We start from the raw sequence: 21,652 nt of genomic DNA on the forward strand, positions 1-21,652 counted from the left end.
TTTGATTGTGGGTAGCAAAGAGAGTGGCTGAAACCCGGTGGAGAGTGAAGCGGGCGCCATTGCTCCCTCTCGGCCCCTCCCCCACGTACAGCGTCACAGTGCATCCTCACACCGCAGCAACCAGAGTTACCCCACCCTGGGGAACACCTAAGGCTCCACCCCTTAAAGTAACAGATGAGCCAAGACAAAAAAAAAAAAAAAAAAAAAAAAAAAGGCCCAAATTACAGAACACTTCAAAGCTCCAGAAAAAATACAACTAAGCGAGGAAGAGATAGCCAACCTATCGGATGCACAGTTCAAAACACTGGTTATTAAGACGCTCACAGAATTGGTTGAATTTGTTCGAAACGTAGATGAAAAAATGAAGCCTATGCCAAGAGAGACAAAGGAAAATGTACAGGGAACCAATATTGAGGCGAAGGAAACTGGGACTCAAATCAACGGTGTGGACCAGAAGGAAGAAAGAAACATCCAACCAGAAAAGAATGAAGAAACAAGAACTTGGAAAAATGAGGGGAGGCTCAGGAACCTCCAGGACATCTGGAAACGTTCCAAAATCCGAACTATAGGGGTGCCAGAAGGAGAAGAGGAAGAACAAAAATTTGAAAACTTATTTGAACAAATAATGAAGAAGAACTTCCCTAATCTGGCAAAGGAAATAGACTTCCGGGAAGTCCAGGAAGCTCAGAGAGTCCCAAAGAAGCTGGACCCAAGGAGGAACATGCCAAGGCACATCATAATTACATTACCCAAGATTAAACGCAAGGAGAGAATCTTAGAAGCAGCAAGAGAAAAGGACACAGTGACCTACAAAGGAGTTCCGATAAGACTGTCAGCTGATTTCTCAAAAGAGATCTTACAGGCAAGAAGGGGCTGGAAAGAAGTATTCCAAGTCATGAAAGGCAAGGACCTACATCCAAGATTGCTCTATCCAGCAAAGCTATCATTTAGAATGGAAGGGAAGATAAAGTGCTTCTCAGATAAGGTCAAGTTAAAGAAGCTCATCATCACCAAGCCCTTATTATATGAAATGTTACAGGGACTTACCTAAGAAAAAGAAGATCAAAAATAGGAACAGTAAAAATGACAGCAAACTCACAGTTATTAATGAACACACATAAAACAAAAACAAGAGCAAACTAGGCAAACAACTAGAACAAGAACAGAACCATAGAGATGGAGATCACATGGAGGGTTGTCAACAGGGGATTGGGAGGGGGAGAGAGGGGGGAAAGGTACAGAGAATAAATAGCATAAATGATAGGTGGAAAATAGACAGGGGGAGGGTAAAAATAGTGTAGGAAATGTAGAAGCCAAAGAACTTATAAGTATGACCCATGGACATGAACTATAGGGGGGGAATGTGGGAGGGAGGGGGTGGGCAGGATGGAGTGGAGTGAAGGGGTGGAAATGGGACAACTGTAATAGCATAATCAATAAATATATCAAAAAAAAAAAAGGAAAGTGACCAGGGTAAATGTCATGTGACCTAAGGTCCATGAAAATTGAATCAGTCTATGCAGAGTCTAGCAACTTAATATAATCTTTAATGGTTTGAAAATTTGGCTGACTTTAATCAGCTCTCAGAATTTATTTTCTCAGAACTCATTAAGTAATCTCTATTCTTCCTGCTTTGCATCACTCTTACTTTGTGGAACAGAGTAGTAAGTACTGGGATTCTAAAGAAACTCTGTGCTTAAAATCAATAAAAAGAGAAATGTTAATAGTCACCAGGATGTAAAGTACAGCATAGGGAATATAGTCAATAACACGTAATAACTATGTATAGTACCTGGTGGGTACTGGAAATATCAGGGGGAACACTTTGTCAAGTAAATAAGTGCCTAACCACTATCCTGTACACCTGGAACTGATAAAAAAAATAATAATAATAAATGTAAATCATAATTGAAAAAAATAGGCTGTTTAAACATGCAAAAAAAAAGAGAGAGAGAGAGAGAGAGAGAGAGAGAGGACTGTTACTCACTCCTATTGGCTCTCACTGTTTCTTCCCAATCATATTGCTTTCAGGACACCATTGCTGGGCCCCTGTGATCCTCAGATCTTTTCTCGCTGTGTTCATACAGAGCCAGGCATACCACAGGGTCCCTCAGAAGTAACGCCTGCTTGAGAGTGGTTGGTAGGGTAATAATATGGGTGTGATAATTTATAGTTTTAATTTTCACATTTCACGTAAAATGTCATATGGTGTGCTTGAGTATGATATTGTTATGTTACAGAATTACATGCTTATGATTTTGCAATAGAAGATTTTATAATAAAAAAGGGGTGGTATTTGTGCCAGACCCTGTATAACTGCAGCTGGTTTCTCCCACTTTCTCCTGGATTCCAATGTGGCTCCCTGTTCTACCTCATCCTTTTAGGAATCTAAATGTATGAATCTTTGACACATATATTCCTAAGCCCACGCTGATGTCATCTGGAAACTTTATGGCATGTTCTATTTCTGTAATAATTGGGTAATCCTTGATTATCCCAATTTCTAATCAGCTACATAAAAAGAACTAACAGCAGGGTCACCAACACCTATTTCCTAACCACAGCACATAATAGCTAAGAAGCTGTGCTCACATAAGGGCTAGCATATGTGTTTGTGCACGATTCATTGTCTTATGTACTACTGAATAAGTACGTCTTTGTATACACTTATGAATGTGGTTTCATGGGTGTGGATGTAGGCGTAGGTGTGTAAGTAACGAGAGCTCAGGTCTGGTCTTGAAATTTGAATAATGAATGTTTAGTATTTGACTTTAATTAGCCTCTGTGCATTGTTAGCCTCAGTTTTTGTCTGCCCTCAAATATCAGAGGAAGAATGAGTTCATTTCCTTGAAGTTTATTGACTGTTAACAGTGGGAGAGCAAATTCCATAAAAGAGCAGGTTTCATACAGAGCAACTTGAAGGGGAGCTCTGCGCTGGTGAGGAAGGATGCTTGGAGTGGGGACTTAGAGTGACAGATGAAAAGGCAGATTTCTCCCTCCTCCTTCCCTCCATTCCCCAAAGGAATGGAGGTTGGGGTATCCTGCTCCTTATTCGCTCTCCAAATTGGAATCAGAGAGGAGAAACTGGATGCAAAGTAGAGGAGGAAACACCTCACAGCTCCTCCGTTTCTCCATCCAAGGGGATGCCTATATCCACATTATAGTCTACAGGCTCCCCAGAGCTCAACCAGGGGATCGGGGTTCGATTGAAAGAAGGCCTGTTGGAGAGGTTCTGGTTGTAGAGGCCCAGGGGTTCACTCAGCAGGGGCCCCAAATCAAACTTGGGCATCTGGAAGGTCATGCGTTTGGATGCCTTCTCATATCCACCATAAGGCATTGCTGTCCTGAAAAGGAGATACATTATTTCATTAAAAAATAAATAAATAAAAAGAGCAGAGCTTTATCAGTAAGACATTACTCTGTTTGGAGGATGGGGGAGTCTGTGAATTCTCCTTTGAAATTGCCTCTGCACTCATTCTTCTGCTTTCCTGGCATTCCATTCCCCTTCCTGGTTTCCCTGTTTCCCCAAAGCTAATAATGAGAAAAGGAGTCTAGTTGGTACTAGATAGTCTCATGAGTAGCTGTAACCCAGACCAACATTTTATAGAAAGTAACCCCAAATACTATAGACCCAAGGATCTGACACCACCTTAAATTTCAGCATAGAACCCCTACTCTACCTCTAGTGGATAATACATATCTAGATGAGAGGAATGAACATTTCCTGGAAAATCCAGGCTCCTCTGGATCAAGGGCAAAAGCACTTCTCTAGCACTTCCCTATCCTGCTTTCATAGGTCTACTATCCATGGTCTAGAGGGGCCCGATTTCAAAAGAATAGACACTTAAGCCTCACTAGAATAGAGTATAAAGGACTAGAGTCATACTTTAGACACAGTAATGAAATCCTAACTTTGAATAAAGGGAGCCTTAAAGTGTAATCTATTACACTGTGTAATAGATTATTTATAGTGAAGGCAGCCAAGGCTCAGAAGTAGGGTGACTTTCCCATGCCCACACAGCCAATAAGTGGCCTATGAACTAAAATTCGAATCCTGCTTCCCTGCAAGTTTTCATTTGATCATATTTTGCTGTTTCTCTGAGCTAGAGTGAAAAAGGAAAGGTCTTAAGTTAGGGCCTCCATATTCCTCCCATGCCTCAAATGTTCTAAAACATTTGAACCCAAGCCTCCATCTAACTAAGGACACGCCACACACTATGATGCATCTGGTTCCTCCGCCTCACCCATACCTGTTGAAGGACTTATACTGAGGGAGTTCAGCTTTGGCCCCATAGGCCAGCAGGTTGATGCCAAGTTCCACTTTTTGCTGAGGGTCAACCCCCATGGCTTTCTCCCATGGGGAAATATAGGTCTTGAACACAGTGATATGTTTTTCTTCTGCATTTGTTTGATCTCCTAGCAGCCATGGGAGAGAAAAGTAAGTCAAATAATAGCAGTTAGAAGCCAAGGGAAGTTAGTTTCACACTGCTGCGCTAGGAAAGTTGCTGGGGCCAGGGAACAAAGGTATAACATCCTCCTGGTAATTGTACAAGGTTTGTGGGACACTGACAGCCTGGGGTCATATCAGTGACTGAAACTGAAAAGCCAGAAATGTGACTGAGAAATAAGGCTTCTAGGTAAAATAGACACATCTCTGTATTCTCCTGGACCCAGAGAATCCATTAAGGTATCTCAGGCCTCCCCTGCTCCCTATACCCAACCTAGGCCTGATTCCTAGGGATGTTGCTGCTGTAGGGACCAGACACATTACTCTTGGGTGAGGATACTTGCCTGTTCCTGTATCGCCAGCCCCTGCTGTGCCAGCAGCTCCTCCTCTGCCAGTCTGGGCCCCCGAGCCCCTTGTACCCCCAGTTCCAGACCCAGGGCCCTGATGGTGCTGTTGGTCAGAGCCATACTGTCCAGCAGAGCCACTGCCCATTGCCTTGCCTCCGCCACTGCCCTTGCTGTAGGAGAATTCCTGACCAGCTGTGCCCAGCTGTCCCCCGACTGTGGGAAGGAACTTCTGGAAGTGATCCTGAAAGAAAAGGACAGAGTGAAGGGGAGGTTATGGGGATGGGGAATATACAAGGACACAGGTGTGCATAGCCACAGAGGATGCGATCAGAGACGATGGCCAACCAGAGGACACTGAATCCTCTATGACTCTCCCCTCCAATAGATGGATAGTGGATAACCAGACTATGAGGAATTAAACTCTTCTTGAGGGGCAGGACCACCTTGGTTCAGTTTCTCCAGTTACACCTTAGGATGACTGCAACTCATTCTCCACACTCTTTTTCCCATCCTTACCAAGGCAAAGAGGACCAAGACTTCTGATCAACTACAATTTGAGAGGATAGCTTTAGCATGCAGAACCCAGCCTTAATTTGAAGAACTAGAAAGATCTGTGTCCCCTCCCCCTCTTCATCTTGTCTCTTTCTCTCCTTTTCTTCCTCTCCCTCTCTCCTCTTGGTGCCTGTTGGACCAGGACCTCCTGACAGTGAAACTATAGTGGGGAGGGGAAAGGGTGACCAAAAGGGCAGCACTGGATCCAGGCCCAAAGCCTAAAAATAACCCATCTCCTTCAGGAGGCTCTCCTGGCCACCCACCATGCACATCCCCAGGCTCCACCCTGCGTAACCAGACCCAGGCAGGAAGGAGGGCTTTTGGTCTCCTAAAGTTAGATATAACCAGCTCAGCATTTGTACTCTGCTTCTACATAAGCGCCAATCACAGACACTTTGGCCCCTGGCCTCATGTAAGCATCTATTTCCACTCTCCTCTGGTTGCCCAGGGAAGGTAGAGGGGGAAGAAAGGAAATGAAGACGATCCCTTCCTTCTCAGCTATAACATCTTATGCCTGGCCTCTCTCCAATCCCTACTTTTCTTTCTTTGCAGAATCCTGACTAGGGAATGTAGGATCTTTGAGGATGGTTTCACTCCCCACATCTGGGGTCCTTAGAGGAGATGGCTGTAAAAATTCACTTAACTCTGTCTAGGGTTGCCAGATTTAGCAAATAAGATTATAGGACACCAGTTAAATTTGAACCTCAGATATACAACAAATACTTTTTTAATATAAATATACCACAAATATTGCATGGGACATACTCATATATGAGAGTATCCAATGTGTATCTGAAATTCAAATTTAACGGAGTTTCCTATGTTTTTAAATTTAATTTAACCTTTATGTCCCAACTATTTTGTGGGACATACTTATAGTAAAAAGAGTATTTATTGTGTATCTGAAATTTTAATTTAAGTGTCTTAGGTTTTTATTTTATTTCATTTTAAAGATTTTATTTTTATTTATATTTAGAAAGAGGGGAAGGGTGGGAGAAAAAGAGGGAGAGAAACATCAGCGTGCGAGAGAAACATCAATTGGTTGACTCTAGTTTGTCTCCAACTGGGGACCCAGCCTGCAATCCAGGCATGTGCCCTGACTGGGAATTGAACGGGCAAACTTCCAGTGTGCAGGTTGGGGCTCAAGCCACTGAGCCACACCGGCCAGGGCTATTTCATTTTTATGTCCAAAATATTGAATGAGACCTACTTTACTGAAAAATTATTTGTGTGCATCTCAACTTTAAAACATGGGACTGGGCTTCCTGTGTTTCATCTGGTAACGTTATCTTTAACACTTACCCACACTGGGAAGGAAATTTTCTCTCTGAGGATGTGGTACCCACCAATCCCCTTCACTAGCTCTAAGATAGTGACGGAGTTTCAGAGGTTGTAACTCACCCTGGAGCTATTGGGCACTCACTATATCTGGGGGCTTAATGGGCTTTTAAAGTTGCAGGAAGGGGAGGCTGGTGGTATTTTGGATATCCGGCACCTACCAAGAAGCTGTTGGCAGGGGCACTGGGCTTTGAGAGTAGTAAAGCTCTGGACTCACCATGGAGCTGTCAGAGAAGACATCAGGGTGGTTTTCATAGATAAATTTCTCTACCCGCATCTGCCGCAGTTTGAACATTTTAGAGCCCCGGTTGGTGAGCAGCGACAGTTCCTCCAACATCACGTCTCTTGGGACACTGATCTTCTTGCCCAGGTTCAGCCCTGAGGTCTCCTGTCCACCTTTTAGGGAGGAGGGAGGAAGAGGCAAGGGAAAGAGGAAAGTAGGGTTTGCTGGGCTCAAAATGAAGATGCCATCCGCACTAAGTGTGTGTGCCCCAGCAGAGATTGCTAAGGGAAGCAGATGCTGTCTGTGATGTCTCATCAAATTCGGTCTAGTTTGTGAGGGATTTTTATTTCCTGGGTTTGAAGTTGGAGAGAATGCATAGAAACTGGAGTGCAGAATGGAGAGAGTGGAAATACGAGAGTAGAGAGAGTGCATGGAGTCAAAGGGACGTGAGCATGGGCTTACAGGGCAAAAGCAGGATGTGTATCACAGATGGAAGCCACAGGGAGGCCATATCCCAGGGCAACGCCCAAAGGCCAACACTGTTTGAAGACGGCCACCCCTTGTACAGACTCCCGTCTTAGCTCCCCTCCCTACTCTTCCCTTCAGTGAACTCTGGCAGTGAACAGCCTGTGCAGTTTTCCATTTTTAAATACTTACACAGGCTCCTTAGATTGGGGGAAAGAAGTAAGGAAATTAACCATCTATTGAGACCTAACTCTGTGCCAGTCTCTATCATACATATTTTCTTCCTTAAACAAACCTCACTGACCTGTGGGTCCCTTTGTCCTGCACCTATGCTGGGCAATATGGCATAAATATTATTGTCTCCGATTACAAGGTGAAAAGTGTGGAAGGGTGAGTGGTCAGTGTTGAATACTTTCTCTTGCCCCACCACCACCATCTCCCACCCCCGCCCCCTGACTTTCTCTTGTCTCTTCACCCTAAGACGTATGTAATCTTGTGGTATTTCTGGGCCTCTTGGGCCAGAGATACTCATAATGAGAAGCCCCATACAAGGCAGGTGCAAGCATCCATACCTCCAGTGAGTTCCATGATCAGCTTGCTGGATTTCCTCTTCTTGTTGGGGGCTGGGGTTCCTGAGAGCGGCATTGTGGAGGCAGACCCAGCCTGGGTAGGGTGGGAGGAGTTGAAAGATGGACAGGGAATAGGAAGGGTGAGTGTCTCAGTAAGGTGGTACTGCTTAACCTGGAACACAATTGCATTAGATTTTCAAAGAAATATGTATTCCCTCCAACAGTGAAGACCCGCTGTGTTAGAGAGTCTCTTCTCTTGGGAGGCAGGGCTGAAACTACAGATGCAGCCCCTGCCCCTACCTGTTCCCAGTCTCTTTGCAGCTCTTTTACGAAGAGCTGGTGCAGGCACTGGGAGCACAGTGTGTGCTAGTGGGCGGGGGCTGAAGCCAAGGACCCCTGGCAGGGCGATGCACCCAGGGCTCACTGGCAGGAGTTGAAGTTTTTATCTGCATGGGGATCTCAGATTGGGGCTGTCATCCCACACTCTGGTCTCTCCTCAGTCTTCCCCAGTCCCCAAGGGGCAGAAAAATGTTCTGCCAGGGTTGAGGAGATCCAGCCAGAAACATTCTCCATAGAAAGGAGAGGTTGTTGCTCCTCCATTGAGCCAGCTGGAGTGTGGCCTGGGAGGTCACAGCAGTGATCCCTGCTCCCTTTCAGTCACTCCCGCCCCAGACCCCAGAACTGGAGGGAGGTCAGGGAACATTTGAGCCTTGATACATGTGAACTCAGCAATATCATAGCACTGGGGAACTGAGGGAGGACAGGAACACGATAATAGTGTCTGGCAGTGAAGGGGGACAGGCTGGGAAAGATACAGAGTCTTCCTTAACAGAAGCTGGCAGTGAGCAAAAATGCTGTCTTCTACAGAGTCCTGCCCCACAACACATCTGCAATTCTGCTAACTAGTGGTACCCGCTGCGGTCAGTCCAGCAACTGCTAAATGGACTCTCCCTGTACCTCTCAGCCTCACTGAGGTCCTTTGTTTCCATCCAGCCTCTTAGACCCCCTTCTCATTCCTCCAGTTCCCCCCCCCCACTATCTCTATTTCCCCTCATCTGGGCCCTTCTCCTTCCAACTCTTTGTGGCTCCCCTGAACTGGACAGCTGAGAGCTGAACATAGATGGGGGAGGGGGCAACTACCCCAGGATAAACTGCACACATAGACACAACAGTCAACGGAATGGGCTCCAGCCCCTCTGGAGACTTACGGATTGCTCAGGCGGTGGTCAGCTCTCCCTGGGGTCCAGCAGCTTTGGAGGACTGAGCTGCTGTGACTGAAGAACCCGAGCTGGGCAGGCGTGGGGGCAGCACTGGCAGTGGGGGAGGGAGGGTGGTTATTAATAGATGAGTGCAAGCAGCTCAAATGGCACAGGGGGTACTGAGACCCTGGAACCAAGATCCCGCCCTCCTTGCCCAGAGGCTCAGGAATGGAGGAAAGGGCTTTGGGAGTCTCTCGCTAAGCTCTCTGAGCCAGGGACCAATCTGCCCAGGGACTCCCTTTCTCTTGGCACCTGGAGTCTGAGATCCAAAGAAGCTTTCAGGGAGAAATTGAAAACTGAGAAGGGAGAGAGGAGGCAGGCAGCAAGTGGTAGGTAGGAGTGGGAGAACAAGAACCTGAAGAACATGTCTGGAGAGCTGCTCCAAGCCAACCACCTAGACCATAGCTGGAAAGACATGTGGGTGCATTTTGGGAATAGGAAGGCTTCTATGTTTGGGACAGTGAAGTCTGTTCGCAATGGAACTACTGTGTGTTCTTTTAAAAGATTTTATTGATTTGTTTGTTTATATTTAGAGAGAGGGGAAGGAGGAGAGAAATAGAGGGAGAGAAACATCAATCCCTCTCGTACACGCCCTGGCTGGGGACAGAACCTGCAACCCAAGCAACCCAGGCATGTGCCCTTACCGGGCATCGAACTTGTGACCTTTCATGTCATGGTACAATGCCCAACCAACTAAGCTATCTGGTCAGGGGTGGAACTACTCTTTGAGAGTTCGTGGATGAGTTGGTCTTTCCTCTGGAAAAACCAGTTCTTAGCAGATTAAGGGACCAAATTAACCAAACCTAGGGCTGCCTAGGCTGTAAGGGAAGATGCGGGGAAGACTTGACCAATTCCTGCCTTTTTACCCCCATTTGCTGTTGGGGTGATCAGTTCAGCCTACTCTGCAGGATAGATGTCTCTTGGAGAAGTGCATGAAGGCTTCTGACCTACCAAAGCCTTACTTTCTGAGACTCCTACTCGGGCTTTTCTTCAGAGGAAGACACACCGCATAGGATCTGGACCGTCCTGTTTGCATTGTTCCAGAGGAACCGCCGGGCAGGGGCACCAGCTGGAGAGCCCCCTTGTGAGAAGTCTGTCATTTGCACAGCCCCTAACCTCAGTAGCTCCCTGAACACCCTGGATCCTTCTCTATGTTCTGCTTAGGTTCTGGAACCACCCTGTTGTGGCTGCTTTAAGAAGTGGTTTTTGTAGCTCCCAGGATAACCCCCTGTCGCTCTGTGAGCTCTCCACTCTTTCTGACCATGCTCTTCCCATCCTGAGCTTTTCAGGTTCAGGCTAGGGGCTGACAGGGCTTCCAGCCCCCTGTAGTTGGCCTCTTCCTAGACCAGTGTAGCCTCTGGAGCCCTCGTCTTTTGTCCTCCTCCATTTCCTCCCAACCCAAAGAAGCAATGAGAAGAAAGAACACACATAGCAAACAGCTATAACATAAAAATCATAAATAGCAAAATTTCATCATCACTACCTCCCTCCCCTCCAAAACAAACCACAATTTGGTCTCCTGTGATTTAGTGGGCGAAGATAGAATATTTAGCCTGTGCTCTCTGGATCCTTTCTTTGAAATTCTGAGATTGTGCTTGGGGGTGTCTAGGTCTTAGGCCTGGTTGTTGGCTCAAATATGCCTCCTGCTGGTAAAATTGGAGCAATGGCATTTTCTTTCTCCGAAATCTTTAATTCTAGTTTGCTTCTTGTGCTTTCTCTTCTTAATTAGTCTCAATCCACACTACTTGCCCTCTGTATTGTTCTTTCTCCCACCCACCTTCACCTCCAGCATTGTTTCCCAAGGAAATATGGCTGCTTCCAGGGAGCTAGGAAATGTTGATAGCAAAAGGCTCAGAAGGCCTTTTCAACTTCTCTCAGTTCTGGAAACTGAGGCTTAGCTTGGGGAATATGGAGCAGGAGATAGAAAGGGGGAGACTCTAGATGAGGAATGTGGGGAGAGGGAACCAAGGGGAGTGGTGGAAGTGACTGAATAGGAATGAGACGGAATTGGCAGAGAAGAGCAAGAGACCAGAGGTAAAGGGCAAAAGAGTGAAAAATAGGAGGGCAGGAATGGAAAGAGGTCAGGAATCGAGTTAGAGAAGATCAAGGGGAGATCGGGGTTTGGGTGTAAACCTCGAAGAGATGACAGCAACAGAAGGTGTGGGGTATAAGTTTATTCTTGTGCACAAACAAAAGTACTGTGACTCACACTCAGTATGCAAAGGAAAGGATCAGTTTCCAGATCAAGCAACAAATGTGCCCCTTAGTAGGCGTGGTGAGAGGGGAGTCTACATTCCTCTAGGATCAGGGATCAGGACCTAAAGTTGGAACAAGAGCTAGGGTTTGAGGGATGGCATAGGACTGAAAAGAGGTTTGGCTCTGGGTGTTCCCTTGCCCTTTCCCAGGTGGTCAGTACAAGCTGCAGAAGACAGGGGGGCAGACTCAAAGGAGGTAGCACAGATACCAACTGTTTTTGCAACATTCAGCATATACTCACACATCCCCCTGCCATCAACCCTTTCACTCGAAAAAATACATTCTTCTCCATCACATTTTTCCCCAACCCCCCCTCTTGTACACGGTTGGTTTCTTGCTACTAACTTTACTCTCTGCCAACACTGCATTCTCACTCTCTCTCACTATGCTCCTCTTTGTGGCTCAATTTCATTCATTTCTGCTCTGCTTCTGGTTCTGCCTCACTTTCCACACCGCGGCTCTTTTCTTTCTGTCTGTCTTAGGTTCACGAGGCAATGAATCCAATGTATTTGTTCATTCTCAAAGGAAAATTTTCTTTTTGTTCACTTCCTGGGTGCCCGTTGCTCAGGACAGGGCCTCTCAAGTTGTTGTCTAAAATCCTGAGAAATAGAATTCTTAGTTTGATTCCTGGTCTACCTGATGTAACAGCCCGTACAAACTGCAGCGGCCCTTCAAGTCTTCTCATACTCCATAAGTTTCACAAGATGCTGTGTACCTGCTACAGATGATGGTCTTTAACTCTAGTGAATCTTTCTCCCCACTAGACTATCCATGTGGCGTTATCTCACCCTTCTTTCATCAGTGCAAGGGTGAGACCCACATCGGGTCTTTATTTAGAGCTCTCCTCTTATTCTTGCTTCAGACAGAAGAGCACATCTGTGCACACACTAGCACATACGCATTCACACACACATACACGCCTAGGTATATGCCAGCCAAGTTTGGGAAAAGTGAGGAGCAGAGAGCAACTTAGTGCAAACAATGATCATTTCAGTTCCTTTGCTGCCTGCCTGGTGGTGAGCTTCTTGCTTAAGGTCTCAGTGATAGCTTCTCGGTGTGCTTCTCATTGAACTTTGTGAAGCTCACAGAGTAAAGAACAAAGTAGAGAAAGAGAGACCAGTGGTGGAAGATGGGTGGAGAGACCTAGAGATAAAGACAGAGATCCAGGCAAGGAACTACAGAGACTAAGAGAAGCACAGATACCAAAGCAGGGATATTAGATTGGAAAGAGGGAGGGAGGGAGGGAGCCAGGAGGAAGCCTGGGAATGGGATACGAACTCCAAAACTATCTCTGGCAGCAGGGAATTTAGCCTCCAGATGCCTGAGAGAGGGGGTGGATTGGGTAGGAGAAGCAACTTTAGGAACTGGATGTTCCACCTCTCCTTGGTCCTGGGAGCTGTGCTCTGCTCAGTGGTGGCCTGCTCCAGGCCTCCACACATGAGCCTGCAATCCTGTTCTGGTGGCTGAAAACCGGGGCCTGGCTACCTGGAAGCCACAGGAGCTGGGAGAGGCCCCAAGACCCCTGGGAGACTCTGGAGGAGGGGCTGGATTAAGGGCAGGGGCTGGGCTAAAGGCAGGGGCTGGGCTAAGGGCAGGGGCTGGACTAAGGGCGGGGGCTGAGGCCAGCTCTGTCCTCCAGATGGGCTCATCCAATGTAGTGGCTGCTCGGGGCGCTAGCACAGTGGGGGCTAGGGGCTCTGCAGTGGGCTGGGGTGCTGGAGTGGAAAATCGTCGGATCTCCTGGATTCGGGCAGTTTTGGGGGGCCCTGAGGAGGTGGGGCCAGGAGTCTGGGGAACTTCATCGAAACAGAACATGGCAGTTTTAAGTTGGTAGGGCTGGTGCCGCATGAAATCCAGAGCCTTGATGCCTTGCTTGGGGCTGGCCCGCGGCCCCTGGGTTTGGGCCTTATTAGGAAGAGTTCGGGCAGCTTGGGGAAAAAAGGGTGAGAGCAGTGGGTTGTAAGCAATAGGAGGTGGGGCACGGATGTTGGGTGAATATTTCCAGGAAGGGGGCAGTGAGGGAGTAGGAGAAGGGCTTCGGGGCCGAGAGCCAACGATAGGACTAGGTGTAGCTTCCACCACGTACCTGTCTGCTCGGCTTTGCCGCTTGGCAAACAGCTCCCCACCCCTGCCCTGAAGCCTTGGTGGCTCAGGCATTCCCGCAGAAGGGGCTGCCCCATTCACTAGCCCTTCAGGGAACCCTCGAGATACGGGTTTAGGAGCCACTGGGGGTGGAGTCTTGGGAGTCAGAGGGGGCGGGGCCTTGGAAGCCGTCGGAGGCGGGGTTTTAGGTGTCACGTGAGGCGGGGTCTTGTAACTCCTGCCCCCTGGCGGCTGCATGAAGTTGCAGGCTTCAGCCCCGAGGCTCAGAGCATCCTCCTCTGGACCAGACTCGGCACCCCCGGCCCGAGGTTTTTCATCCAGGTTCTGCACCAGCGATAGCAGCTCGGGGTTGGGCGAGTTCTTCGTCTCCTCGTTTCCTGGCCGGAACATCTGCTTCCGGGTACCCCGACGCCGGGCCTCCTGGAGGATGCCGGTGCGAGCAGCTGGCACAGAGATGCGCTGCTCCCGAGCGCTGGGAGGCTCAGGGGCCACGGGGCCTGGGGAGGGTGCATCTAGGTGCGCAGCGGGTCGCAGAGGCGCCGACAAGAAGATAGAAGCGGTGGAGGTCATGGCAGCTGTGCTGGAGGGAGCAGGAGGCTCTGGGACCCCGCCTGGCGTAACAGGGCGATTGGGGGCTGGGATATACAGAGAGCTGGTGGCCGTCACAGGGCCAGAGGAGCGTAGGGTACTGGGAGGACTGGAGGCTGACATGTGGCTGGGAACCCCTGAGGTGAAGCTGGGCAGAGGGGTGGGCCCCTGAGGAGGGGATGAGAAAGGCGGTGGGGCAGGGCTGAGGCCTCTCACGGTTTCGTTCTCCCTCCTGGGGGCCGTGGGCCTGAAAATAACCGGGGTGGTACTTGGCCGCTGCCCCTGTAAGCCAGGAGTAAAGGGCCTGGCTGACCGGTTAAAGATGTTTGGAGCTGGGGTAGGGGCTCCACCGCCTGGGAGGAAAGGTCTGGCGCTGGCTAAAGGGCCTGGCGACTTGGGAAGGACTGCCACCTCGGGTGGAGCACTCTGGGCCCGAGGTGGTGACTGCAGGCCTTGCCCGTTGAGCATGGCTGCTGGACCGTCCTGGGCCAGCTCCTGGGTGCTGGAGGCTGCGCGCTGGCGCTGCTGTTCAAAGAGCTGGACCCCTCTCCCGGAGGCCTCACTCAGCTGCCCTCCTGCTCCCAGCCCTGGGCCCTGGGCCTCCGCTGAGCCCGAGCCCGGTCTGGCCAGCTCCATGTCCAGATAGGGGCTGTCCCAGTCAGACTGGTTGGTGAGGCTGCGGGCGTCGGAGAAGGCCTCCTCGTCCAGCTCGGATTCGCTAGTTGGAGGGACCCCGTCTTCTTCCTCCTCGGCGCCTGTCCCAGCTGCAGACCCAAAGCTCACTAGGGTGTATTTCTTGGCTCTCTGCCGTCTTTTCTTAAACATAAGCACCCCCTTGGAGTGGGGGTTGGGGGCCGCCGTTAGCAGAGATGCAATTGTCCGGCATTTGGTCTTGGCCTCTTTCACACTCTTCTCTTGAAGGCTCTCTGCCCGTTGCAGTTCTGAGGAGGGAGAAAGATCAGTGAGCCTCTTCTAATCCTATTTCCCAAGGCTTTCACCTCCACCCCAACCGACTCAGCCCTCCCACCTCCTGACCCATAATGTTTCCTGCCTTTGCCAAAGTCCTGACTTGGGGGTAGTGGAAGGTGAAAGGTGGAACCGAGGACAGTTAAAAGGAAGGCAGAGTCTAGCCAGCTGCCCCAACACCGCTCCGACCACAGCTCTCCTCCCACTACTCCTCTCCTATCTCCCAAGAGATATGCTCTTACCCACCCCACACACATTCTTCCCTCGCCTCCCTCAATTCCTGGCTGGCCACCCAGGGGTGGGGGGAAGGGGTCACTTCCCAGGGAGAGAAGAGAAGCACCACAGAGCAGTGCTTCTCAGACAGTTCAGGGCTTCTTTCATTACCCCTATGATAAGGACACAGAGGACCCTTAGCAACAAGGATATTTATTCAAAATTCTGCCCCCCATCATGCAGTCCACATCACTTCTGTTCATAGAAGTAACTCCCACTACACATCATTTCAACAAGAATACGGGTCTAGTAAAAGCCAGCTGTGGGCATATTTTCTCATGTACTTGTTTATTCGTAAACGTGTGCTCACACAAAAACAGAGTAACTTGAACATATTCACACACATGCACACTCCAGGTGGCCCTTCTCTGAGTTCCCCCTGCAGGTGTCCTTGTCCTAGTGGTTTGGACAAAATTTTAGAGCTGATATTGGTCTTCCAATTGCCAGGGCACTCTCCGTGCCTCACACCCCTGCCACGCGCTCCTCTGTGCCTCAACCCTTGCTACTCACAGCCAGGGATGTCCTCGGATCTGAGATGCTGGAAAAGCCAGAGTGCTGCTCTCCAAGGCAGTCCTCTAAGTCCTTAGGATACCTCAAGGTCACTGGGTAAATACATTCACCTTTCTCTCCAGCTGAGGGTGGGAGTGGAGTGGTCTTCTTTAGGGGTCAGCCTTCTAGGTAGAGAGCTTGGGCAGCCACTGCCAGGCTGGCATTGAAGGATTATATACTAGGGGGAGGCAGGGCAGGGCTTCCCATGCAATGTGGAGGTGGGGCCAGGAAAGGGGAGAGGCTGACCTGCTGCTGGGACCCTGCCTCGGACATGGATACTGTGATCCCTGATCCCCAGTTCCTCCTGAAAAATTCTTGAAATTCCATCTACTTTCTACTCAAGATGCCAAGCTCCTTTCTAATTAGGGCTCTCATTGTGCGCATCCTAACATTTATACCACAGAATAGAACTGCGAAAAAGAAGCGGGCACTGGAGTCAGAGTTCAGTTTAGGTTTTTGGTTTTGGGGAAGAGTCACTTCACTGAAGTTCAGTTTCCTCATCTACAAATGAAAATGATAATAGCTGCCTCATAGGGTTGCTATGAGGATTCATTGAGGTAATGTAGGTAAATGTAGCATTTAACAGCAGCCATACATTCCACTGTGAGTAGCCATTACTGTCAAAGCTTTCTTGACGCTACTATACCTGTGTATACACTTTCTTGTTCACACATATTTTCTCCCACATACAGACCCTAAAAGTTCATAGATTATTCACACTTCTCTCTCATACACACACTTTGCCCATGAGTTTTCTGTATCTCATGTGGTCACAAAACCCTTTCACATGTGACGATAGTGTTAGCCCATTCTGAGAAAGGAGCTAACGTAGAAAAGAAAGAAGAGGGAGGCAAAAAGGAGGAATAGATAAAGGGGTAAGACCTTTCCCAAAGACCTTCCTCCCTAAACTGTTGATATATCCCCCTCCATTCTAGATCCCAGAACTCTCTTGGCTATGGGATGGTTGTACCTGCATAGAATGGGTCCTGTAGCTCAGGAACTGGGCCTGGAGATTTGTTGGAGCTGGTTTGGCTGAGGGACTCTTGGCTGATGGGCTCGAAAGTCTCCATGCCGAGAAAGGCAGAGTTGGCTGGAGCAGGACCAGCTTGAGCCACCCCCATGCCTTTTAAAGCCCCTTTGTCTTGATCCCAGAGCTGGCAGCTGAGTGAGCTCACTATGCTATTTTTGCAGCCTGTCCCCCTCCCTTCTCTGGCCTGCTCCACAAGCCCCGGTGTGATAGACGTGGGCACCTGCCTACCCTACCCCCCACTCCACCCTACTGGACAATGAGGTCTGCTAGGCTAAAAATACCTCTGAGCCACTAACTACAGTCTCACCCAGCATGATAGGAAGGCAAAGAGTGCTAAAATGAGAATTGGGGATAAACATGGGATCATAGGCATGCATCTGGAATTTCTTTGTGGTATATCGGACATTCTCAGGACGTCAGACTCTAAACGGTCATGTAGTTAGCCTCTAATCCAGACTTAGAGACACAAAATTCTATGGATCAGGAATCAGAATGGTGGAGGGGAGGAATGAGAGATGAGAAGTAGAGGGGTAATCCTGAGATTTCCAAGGTGGCAAGAATGGGCTCTTGGGGAGATGCTTGGGAGGCATAGGACAGTGAGAAGGTTCACTGTTAGACCTTGTTCTGTAGCTCACATCAAAAATAGCTGAGAGCTGGAGATAAGTGGAACTGGTTTTTTTCTGCCCAGGCCTACATTCTTGCCTGAGATAAAGAGCTGAAGATCCCTCCCTCTACTACTTCCCAGGGACTCACAATTACCCCACAGCCTCCCAGCCCCCAGGAATGCCTGCAGTTAACACTGAAGAACCCCTGTAGCCGTGCCCTGCTTCCCAATACTCCTCGGCCCTGTGTCTGGCACCTGGCAAAATGATAGCAACACCAACAAGCAACCTCTTCATTGATTCATGTCCCTTTCCAACTTCCCTTCTTATCCTGTTCCTGGGTTGGGATGAACCACCTGTACCTTTATGTCACATTAGTTCAAACAGCAAAAATGATGGGAACCATGAGAATAATTATTTCTCTTACTCATCACTCCTCCACTTGTCCCCAAGACTATACCTCAGAGAAGCATAAGGTCTGCTTATGAAGGGGTAGATTTAAAGCTCTGATTAAAAAGATCCTGGCCAGGGCAAAAGGGTTCAGGCACTCACTGGCTTGCTTGGCCTTCTGGGTGTAGGTGGTAGTAAGATCTTCTGCCACTGGGTGGGAAACAGGCCCCACCATAGGAATGAGATTTGGGCCAGGCCGGAGGGGACCATGGGGCAACAGCAGGGCCTCAGCTGGGGGTGGCTGAAGGGTTGCTCCATCCTCCCAAGATGGGGAGATCACACGGCTGTCACCCTGGTTGGAAGAGCCAGGGACGGCAGGTGCTGGCTCTGCAGGGCTGTCAGACAGGTAGACCTCATCAGGTGGGGCTCCCGGTGGGGTGGGCCTGGTAGGGCCTCTGCGGCGGGGTCGGCGGGGCTTCTCCTGGGTGGCAGGGCCATCAGCATCACTGTCTGTCTCTCCGTAGTAGGCCTCACTGTCAGGGGGTGAGAGGAGGCTCCCAGGCTGAAGAGGCTGGGGAACTGGAGCACCAGGGGGCTCAGGACTCAGCGGAGATAAGGGTGACAGTACCCGAAGCTCACCAGGGGATGGAGATCGCAGAGGCCCTTCATCCTCCACCCTGGGAAAGATGACAGAACTTGAAAAATGGGCTGCTTGACAGCTAGAGAGATCTAGAAGGGATGGGAGAGGAGATGGGGGAGACAGGGGGTGGAGGTGGAATGGACTGGGAAGAGTAGAAGTCTGAAGACAAACTGGGAGGCAAATGTGCTTGGAGGGCTGCAAGTGGGAATGGGCTTTCGGGGAGATGTGATGATGAGACGGCGAGGCTGGAAGGCGGCCCAGGCACTCAGATGCCCACTTGACCCCCCACCCTTTAATTACAGATAGACTCAAGCCCTTTGGGAGGCCTGTACTAACACCTGTACTCCAGCACTGACACACAAGCAGAAATGGGTACTTGTTAGTTGTTGAAGCCAGGCCAGTGAGACACAGCTGAGTCAGGCAGTGGGAGACACTGGACTAGGGGGCCCTGGACTAGGGGGACAGTGTTGCTTGGGTTGGGAGGGGTCCATACCTCCGCACAGTGAGGACAAGTTGATTCCCTGAGGCATCAATGAGGCTCATGGCACTGGCATGAGAGAGGCTAGTGCAGGAGACCCCATTGATGGCCAAAAGCTGGTCCCTCTCTCGGAGTCCTGCTCTGCCAGCCTGGCTCCGTCTTCGAATCTGAGAAGGTGTTGGAGGAGAGAATGTAGGTGAGGGAGGGCTCCAAGGGAGAATAGAATGAAAAGAGTTAGAACAGGAAGGACCTATGGAAGGGATTTTACTTTTCATGGTAAGAAATTGTGGAGAGGGGAATGGGGCTGCAGTTAAGGGCTCCTGTCTAGAGGAGAGAAGGTGCAGAGTGGAGGGAGCAATACATTAGATGAGGGGAAGTTGGGTAATCACCGAATGTGTATTGGGTTGGGGAGAGCAGGTACTAAAAATGGTAGCTTTCTAAGATTTTCCTCCAAGGGCAATATCTATACTAGCTGATAGTTCTCTCCCAGGCCTTGGAGCCCCAGACACTATTATCTACAGAGTCAAAATTTTAGAACAGTATTCCAAATTGGAGGGAGTCCCGCGGAATCTGGGAGACTGATTGTGTGTATATGCGTGTCACGGTGGCTGTCATTTACTGAGTGCTTACTTAATGTTAGGCATTGTGCTAAGCTCTCCACATGGATTATTGCATTTAATCTTTAGAATGGTTCTGTGAAGTAGGTACTATTGTTACCCACATTTTACGGTTGAGGAAATTAAGCCTGTATGGCGAAACCAGAAGGGTAACAACTCCATCTGACAGGCCAGATCTTGCCATTACCCTGTGAGCACTACAAAAAGAGTCTCACCCAGTGAGAAAGGATGTGGCGTAGGGAAAGAGGAGCAATGAAGTCATGGGCAGGGCTGGGCAGGGCTAGGCTGGGCTAGGCTGGGCTAGGCCGGGCCGGGCTGGGCTGGGCTGGACAAGACAGCTTTAGCTCATCACTCAGTTTAGCTAGAGAGAAATTAGAAACTTCCCTACATTCCTGGAGTTTGGAGTAGAGGCACAGACCCAGGAGAGTAAAGACTGGATGGCCAGACCTGGGCCTCTGCTGCTTTGGTGCTGCAGGGAACAGAGACGGAGTCTTTCTTTTTCTCTGCCACCAGAAACCAGGAATCCCCTTTTCTAGTAACCCTCACGCCCATAAGAAGCCTGTGCTCAGACACTAATTCCCCCACCAAACTTTAGCATGCTTCCCTGCCCACCCACCCCCTCTCCTTCATGGCCTCCCGCTTCTCCCCATAGACCACCACATGACTCTTCCCAGGCTCCCCTGGGTTTCCCCTTTCCCTGAAACCTCAATATAGGGGCTCTCCCTTACCTTGGACACCTGTAAGGGTTTCCTCTGCTCGGACCCCCCCTGAAGTCGGAAGCCCCAGGGCGCTCCCCCTGACAGTGTGACCAGCACCTCCTCAGCACCCATCGCTCAGGTTGACCTATGGCCCTCGGAGTTTGGAGAGTGTCCCAGGGAGAGAAGTCGAGGTGCTGGTACCCCGTCCGGCCTGTCTGTCTGGCGCTCCTGCTCCTGCTGCCCCAGGCCTTCCCCCCCACCCCACCCCACACACCACAGGCAGGCAACTTGGCCCTGGGATCAGTCGAGTCCAGCACACGTGTCCTGTCAATCGGAGCTGTGCTCAAAATAGTTGCCGGCTGTACTCTTCTCCCACCCCCAGCTGTATTACTTCCAGAACTAATTATAGCAAAAACTTCTGTCCTCCCCTGTCCCCCATTCTCCTGCAGGGGCCTTTTATTCAGGACTCAGAGTACTAGGTCTCTAGTCTCCATAACTCATGTACACCCTTTCAGGGACTGGAGCTTCCCTGAAAGGGTCATGGACTAATTCCAACCACATTCCTCCAAAGCTCCTTTCAAAGTGGCAGCAGCAGGGGCTTCAATTCCAGAACAAGGAATGGCTGAGTTTGTCCCACAGATTCTCAAGGTCCCCAGAAAGAATGCCCCCTTCCTGCGTGAATCTACCTATTAATCAAATTGGAGGTGTATACCCCACTGCAGTGCTAGGTGCAACGTGGAGGAATCCTGGTCAGCCTGGGCCCAGTTGAACTGTTGTTGCCTGTTCCATAAAGCCTCTCATGCCCATCTCCTGACTCCCTACCTGTACAATAGGCCTTCCTTCTTCTGGGCAGCAGATGCATCGGTATTTTCTATTACATTTCACGGCCAATATTATCGCTTGTTTATATGCCTGTTTCACTCTTAGACTGTGAGGAACTTGAAGGCGAGGACTACGTGCAACAGCCAGTCAACAGCCCACAGAGCAATGATGGATGTAAATAGTGCTCAGTAAATGTTTGCTAAATTAAATGGACTCTCACAATAGGTAGTCGTGGAAAGGTGAACACAGGTAAGTGTGCATAAACATGCCAACCCATGTTAGTCATAAAACCCCTGCTTATTTTTAGGTTTCCATTACCATGAATGTGTCCTATGTTAAAGGCTCTCTGTTATAAAACATTATAATGCTGTAATTATCAAAGGCCATGGCATTTCCTGGAATAGCTGTTCTGTTAGTATGCCCAACGCTGTTCACCTTGG

At 49.4% G+C, this 21,652-nt stretch overlaps 2 protein-coding genes across 4 annotated transcripts; both read right to left on the minus strand.

Moving 5' to 3' along the window:
• Nucleotides 1–2,838: 2,838 nt before the first annotated feature.
• SYNPO2L (synaptopodin 2 like) lies at nt 2,839–20,622 on the minus strand. Of its 3 annotated transcripts, XR_011651113.1 has the most exons (10): nt 20,421–20,622; nt 19,091–19,242; nt 18,120–18,634; nt 13,543–15,088; nt 9,150–9,251; nt 7,945–8,035; nt 6,902–7,080; nt 4,792–5,035; nt 4,251–4,416; nt 2,839–3,344 (listed from the first exon to the last, which is right to left on the minus strand). XR_011651113.1 is itself a non-coding variant. In XM_024561373.3 (4 exons), the coding sequence occupies exons 1-4, from the start codon at nt 20,520–20,522 to the stop codon at nt 12,864–12,866; spliced, it is 2,994 nt and encodes a 997-aa protein (XP_024417141.2). In that variant the 5' UTR covers nt 20,523–20,622; the 3' UTR covers nt 11,369–12,863. The 3 variants fall into 3 exon arrangements, 2 of the variants coding, with proteins under 2 accessions (XP_024417141.2, XP_045052108.2); XM_024561373.3 differs by lacking the exons at nt 2,839–3,344; nt 4,251–4,416; nt 4,792–5,035; ... (1 more) ...; nt 7,945–8,035; nt 9,150–9,251 and having other exon boundaries at nt 11,369–15,088; XM_045196173.2 differs by lacking the exons at nt 2,839–3,344; nt 4,251–4,416; nt 4,792–5,035; ... (4 more) ...; nt 19,091–19,242; nt 20,421–20,622 and adding an exon at nt 16,906–18,113 and having other exon boundaries at nt 11,369–15,088.
• MYOZ1 (myozenin 1) lies at nt 3,113–7,960 on the minus strand. Its single transcript, XM_053923440.2, has 5 exons — nt 7,945–7,960; nt 6,902–7,080; nt 4,948–5,035; nt 4,251–4,416; nt 3,113–3,344 (listed from the first exon to the last, which is right to left on the minus strand). The coding sequence occupies exons 1-5, from the start codon at nt 7,958–7,960 to the stop codon at nt 3,113–3,115; spliced, it is 681 nt and encodes a 226-aa protein (XP_053779415.2).
• Nucleotides 20,623–21,652: the final 1,030 nt, after the last annotated feature.

This window comes from Desmodus rotundus, chromosome 4 (genome assembly GCF_022682495.2).
Source record: "Desmodus rotundus isolate HL8 chromosome 4, HLdesRot8A.1, whole genome shotgun sequence".
Taxonomy (NCBI): Eukaryota; Metazoa; Chordata; class Mammalia; order Chiroptera; family Phyllostomidae; genus Desmodus; species Desmodus rotundus.

Bases quoted from the DNA above. Each gene is read 5' to 3' on its own strand.
- MYOZ1 (XM_053923440.2), bottom strand. The intron at 4,417-4,947 runs GCAAGGCAATGG...CATGGCTGCTAG, and splicing joins CAGCAAGGGCAGTGGCGGAG to GAGATCAAACAAATGCAGAA. The intron at 3,345-4,250 runs GTATGGGTGAGG...TCTCCTTTTCAG, and splicing joins CAGTATAAGTCCTTCAACAG to GACAGCAATGCCTTATGGTG.
- SYNPO2L (XM_024561373.3), bottom strand. From the start codon at position 20,522: ATGGGTGCTGAGGAGGTGCTGGTCACACTGTCAGGGGGAGCGCCCTGG. The intron at 18,635-19,090 runs GTATGGACCCCT...CATCTTTCCCAG, and splicing joins CTTGTCCTCACTGTGCGGAG to GGTGGAGGATGAAGGGCCTC. The intron at 15,089-18,119 runs GTGAGTGCCTGA...CTCCCTCCTCAG, and splicing joins CCAGAAGGCCAAGCAAGCCA to AACTGCAACGGGCAGAGAGC.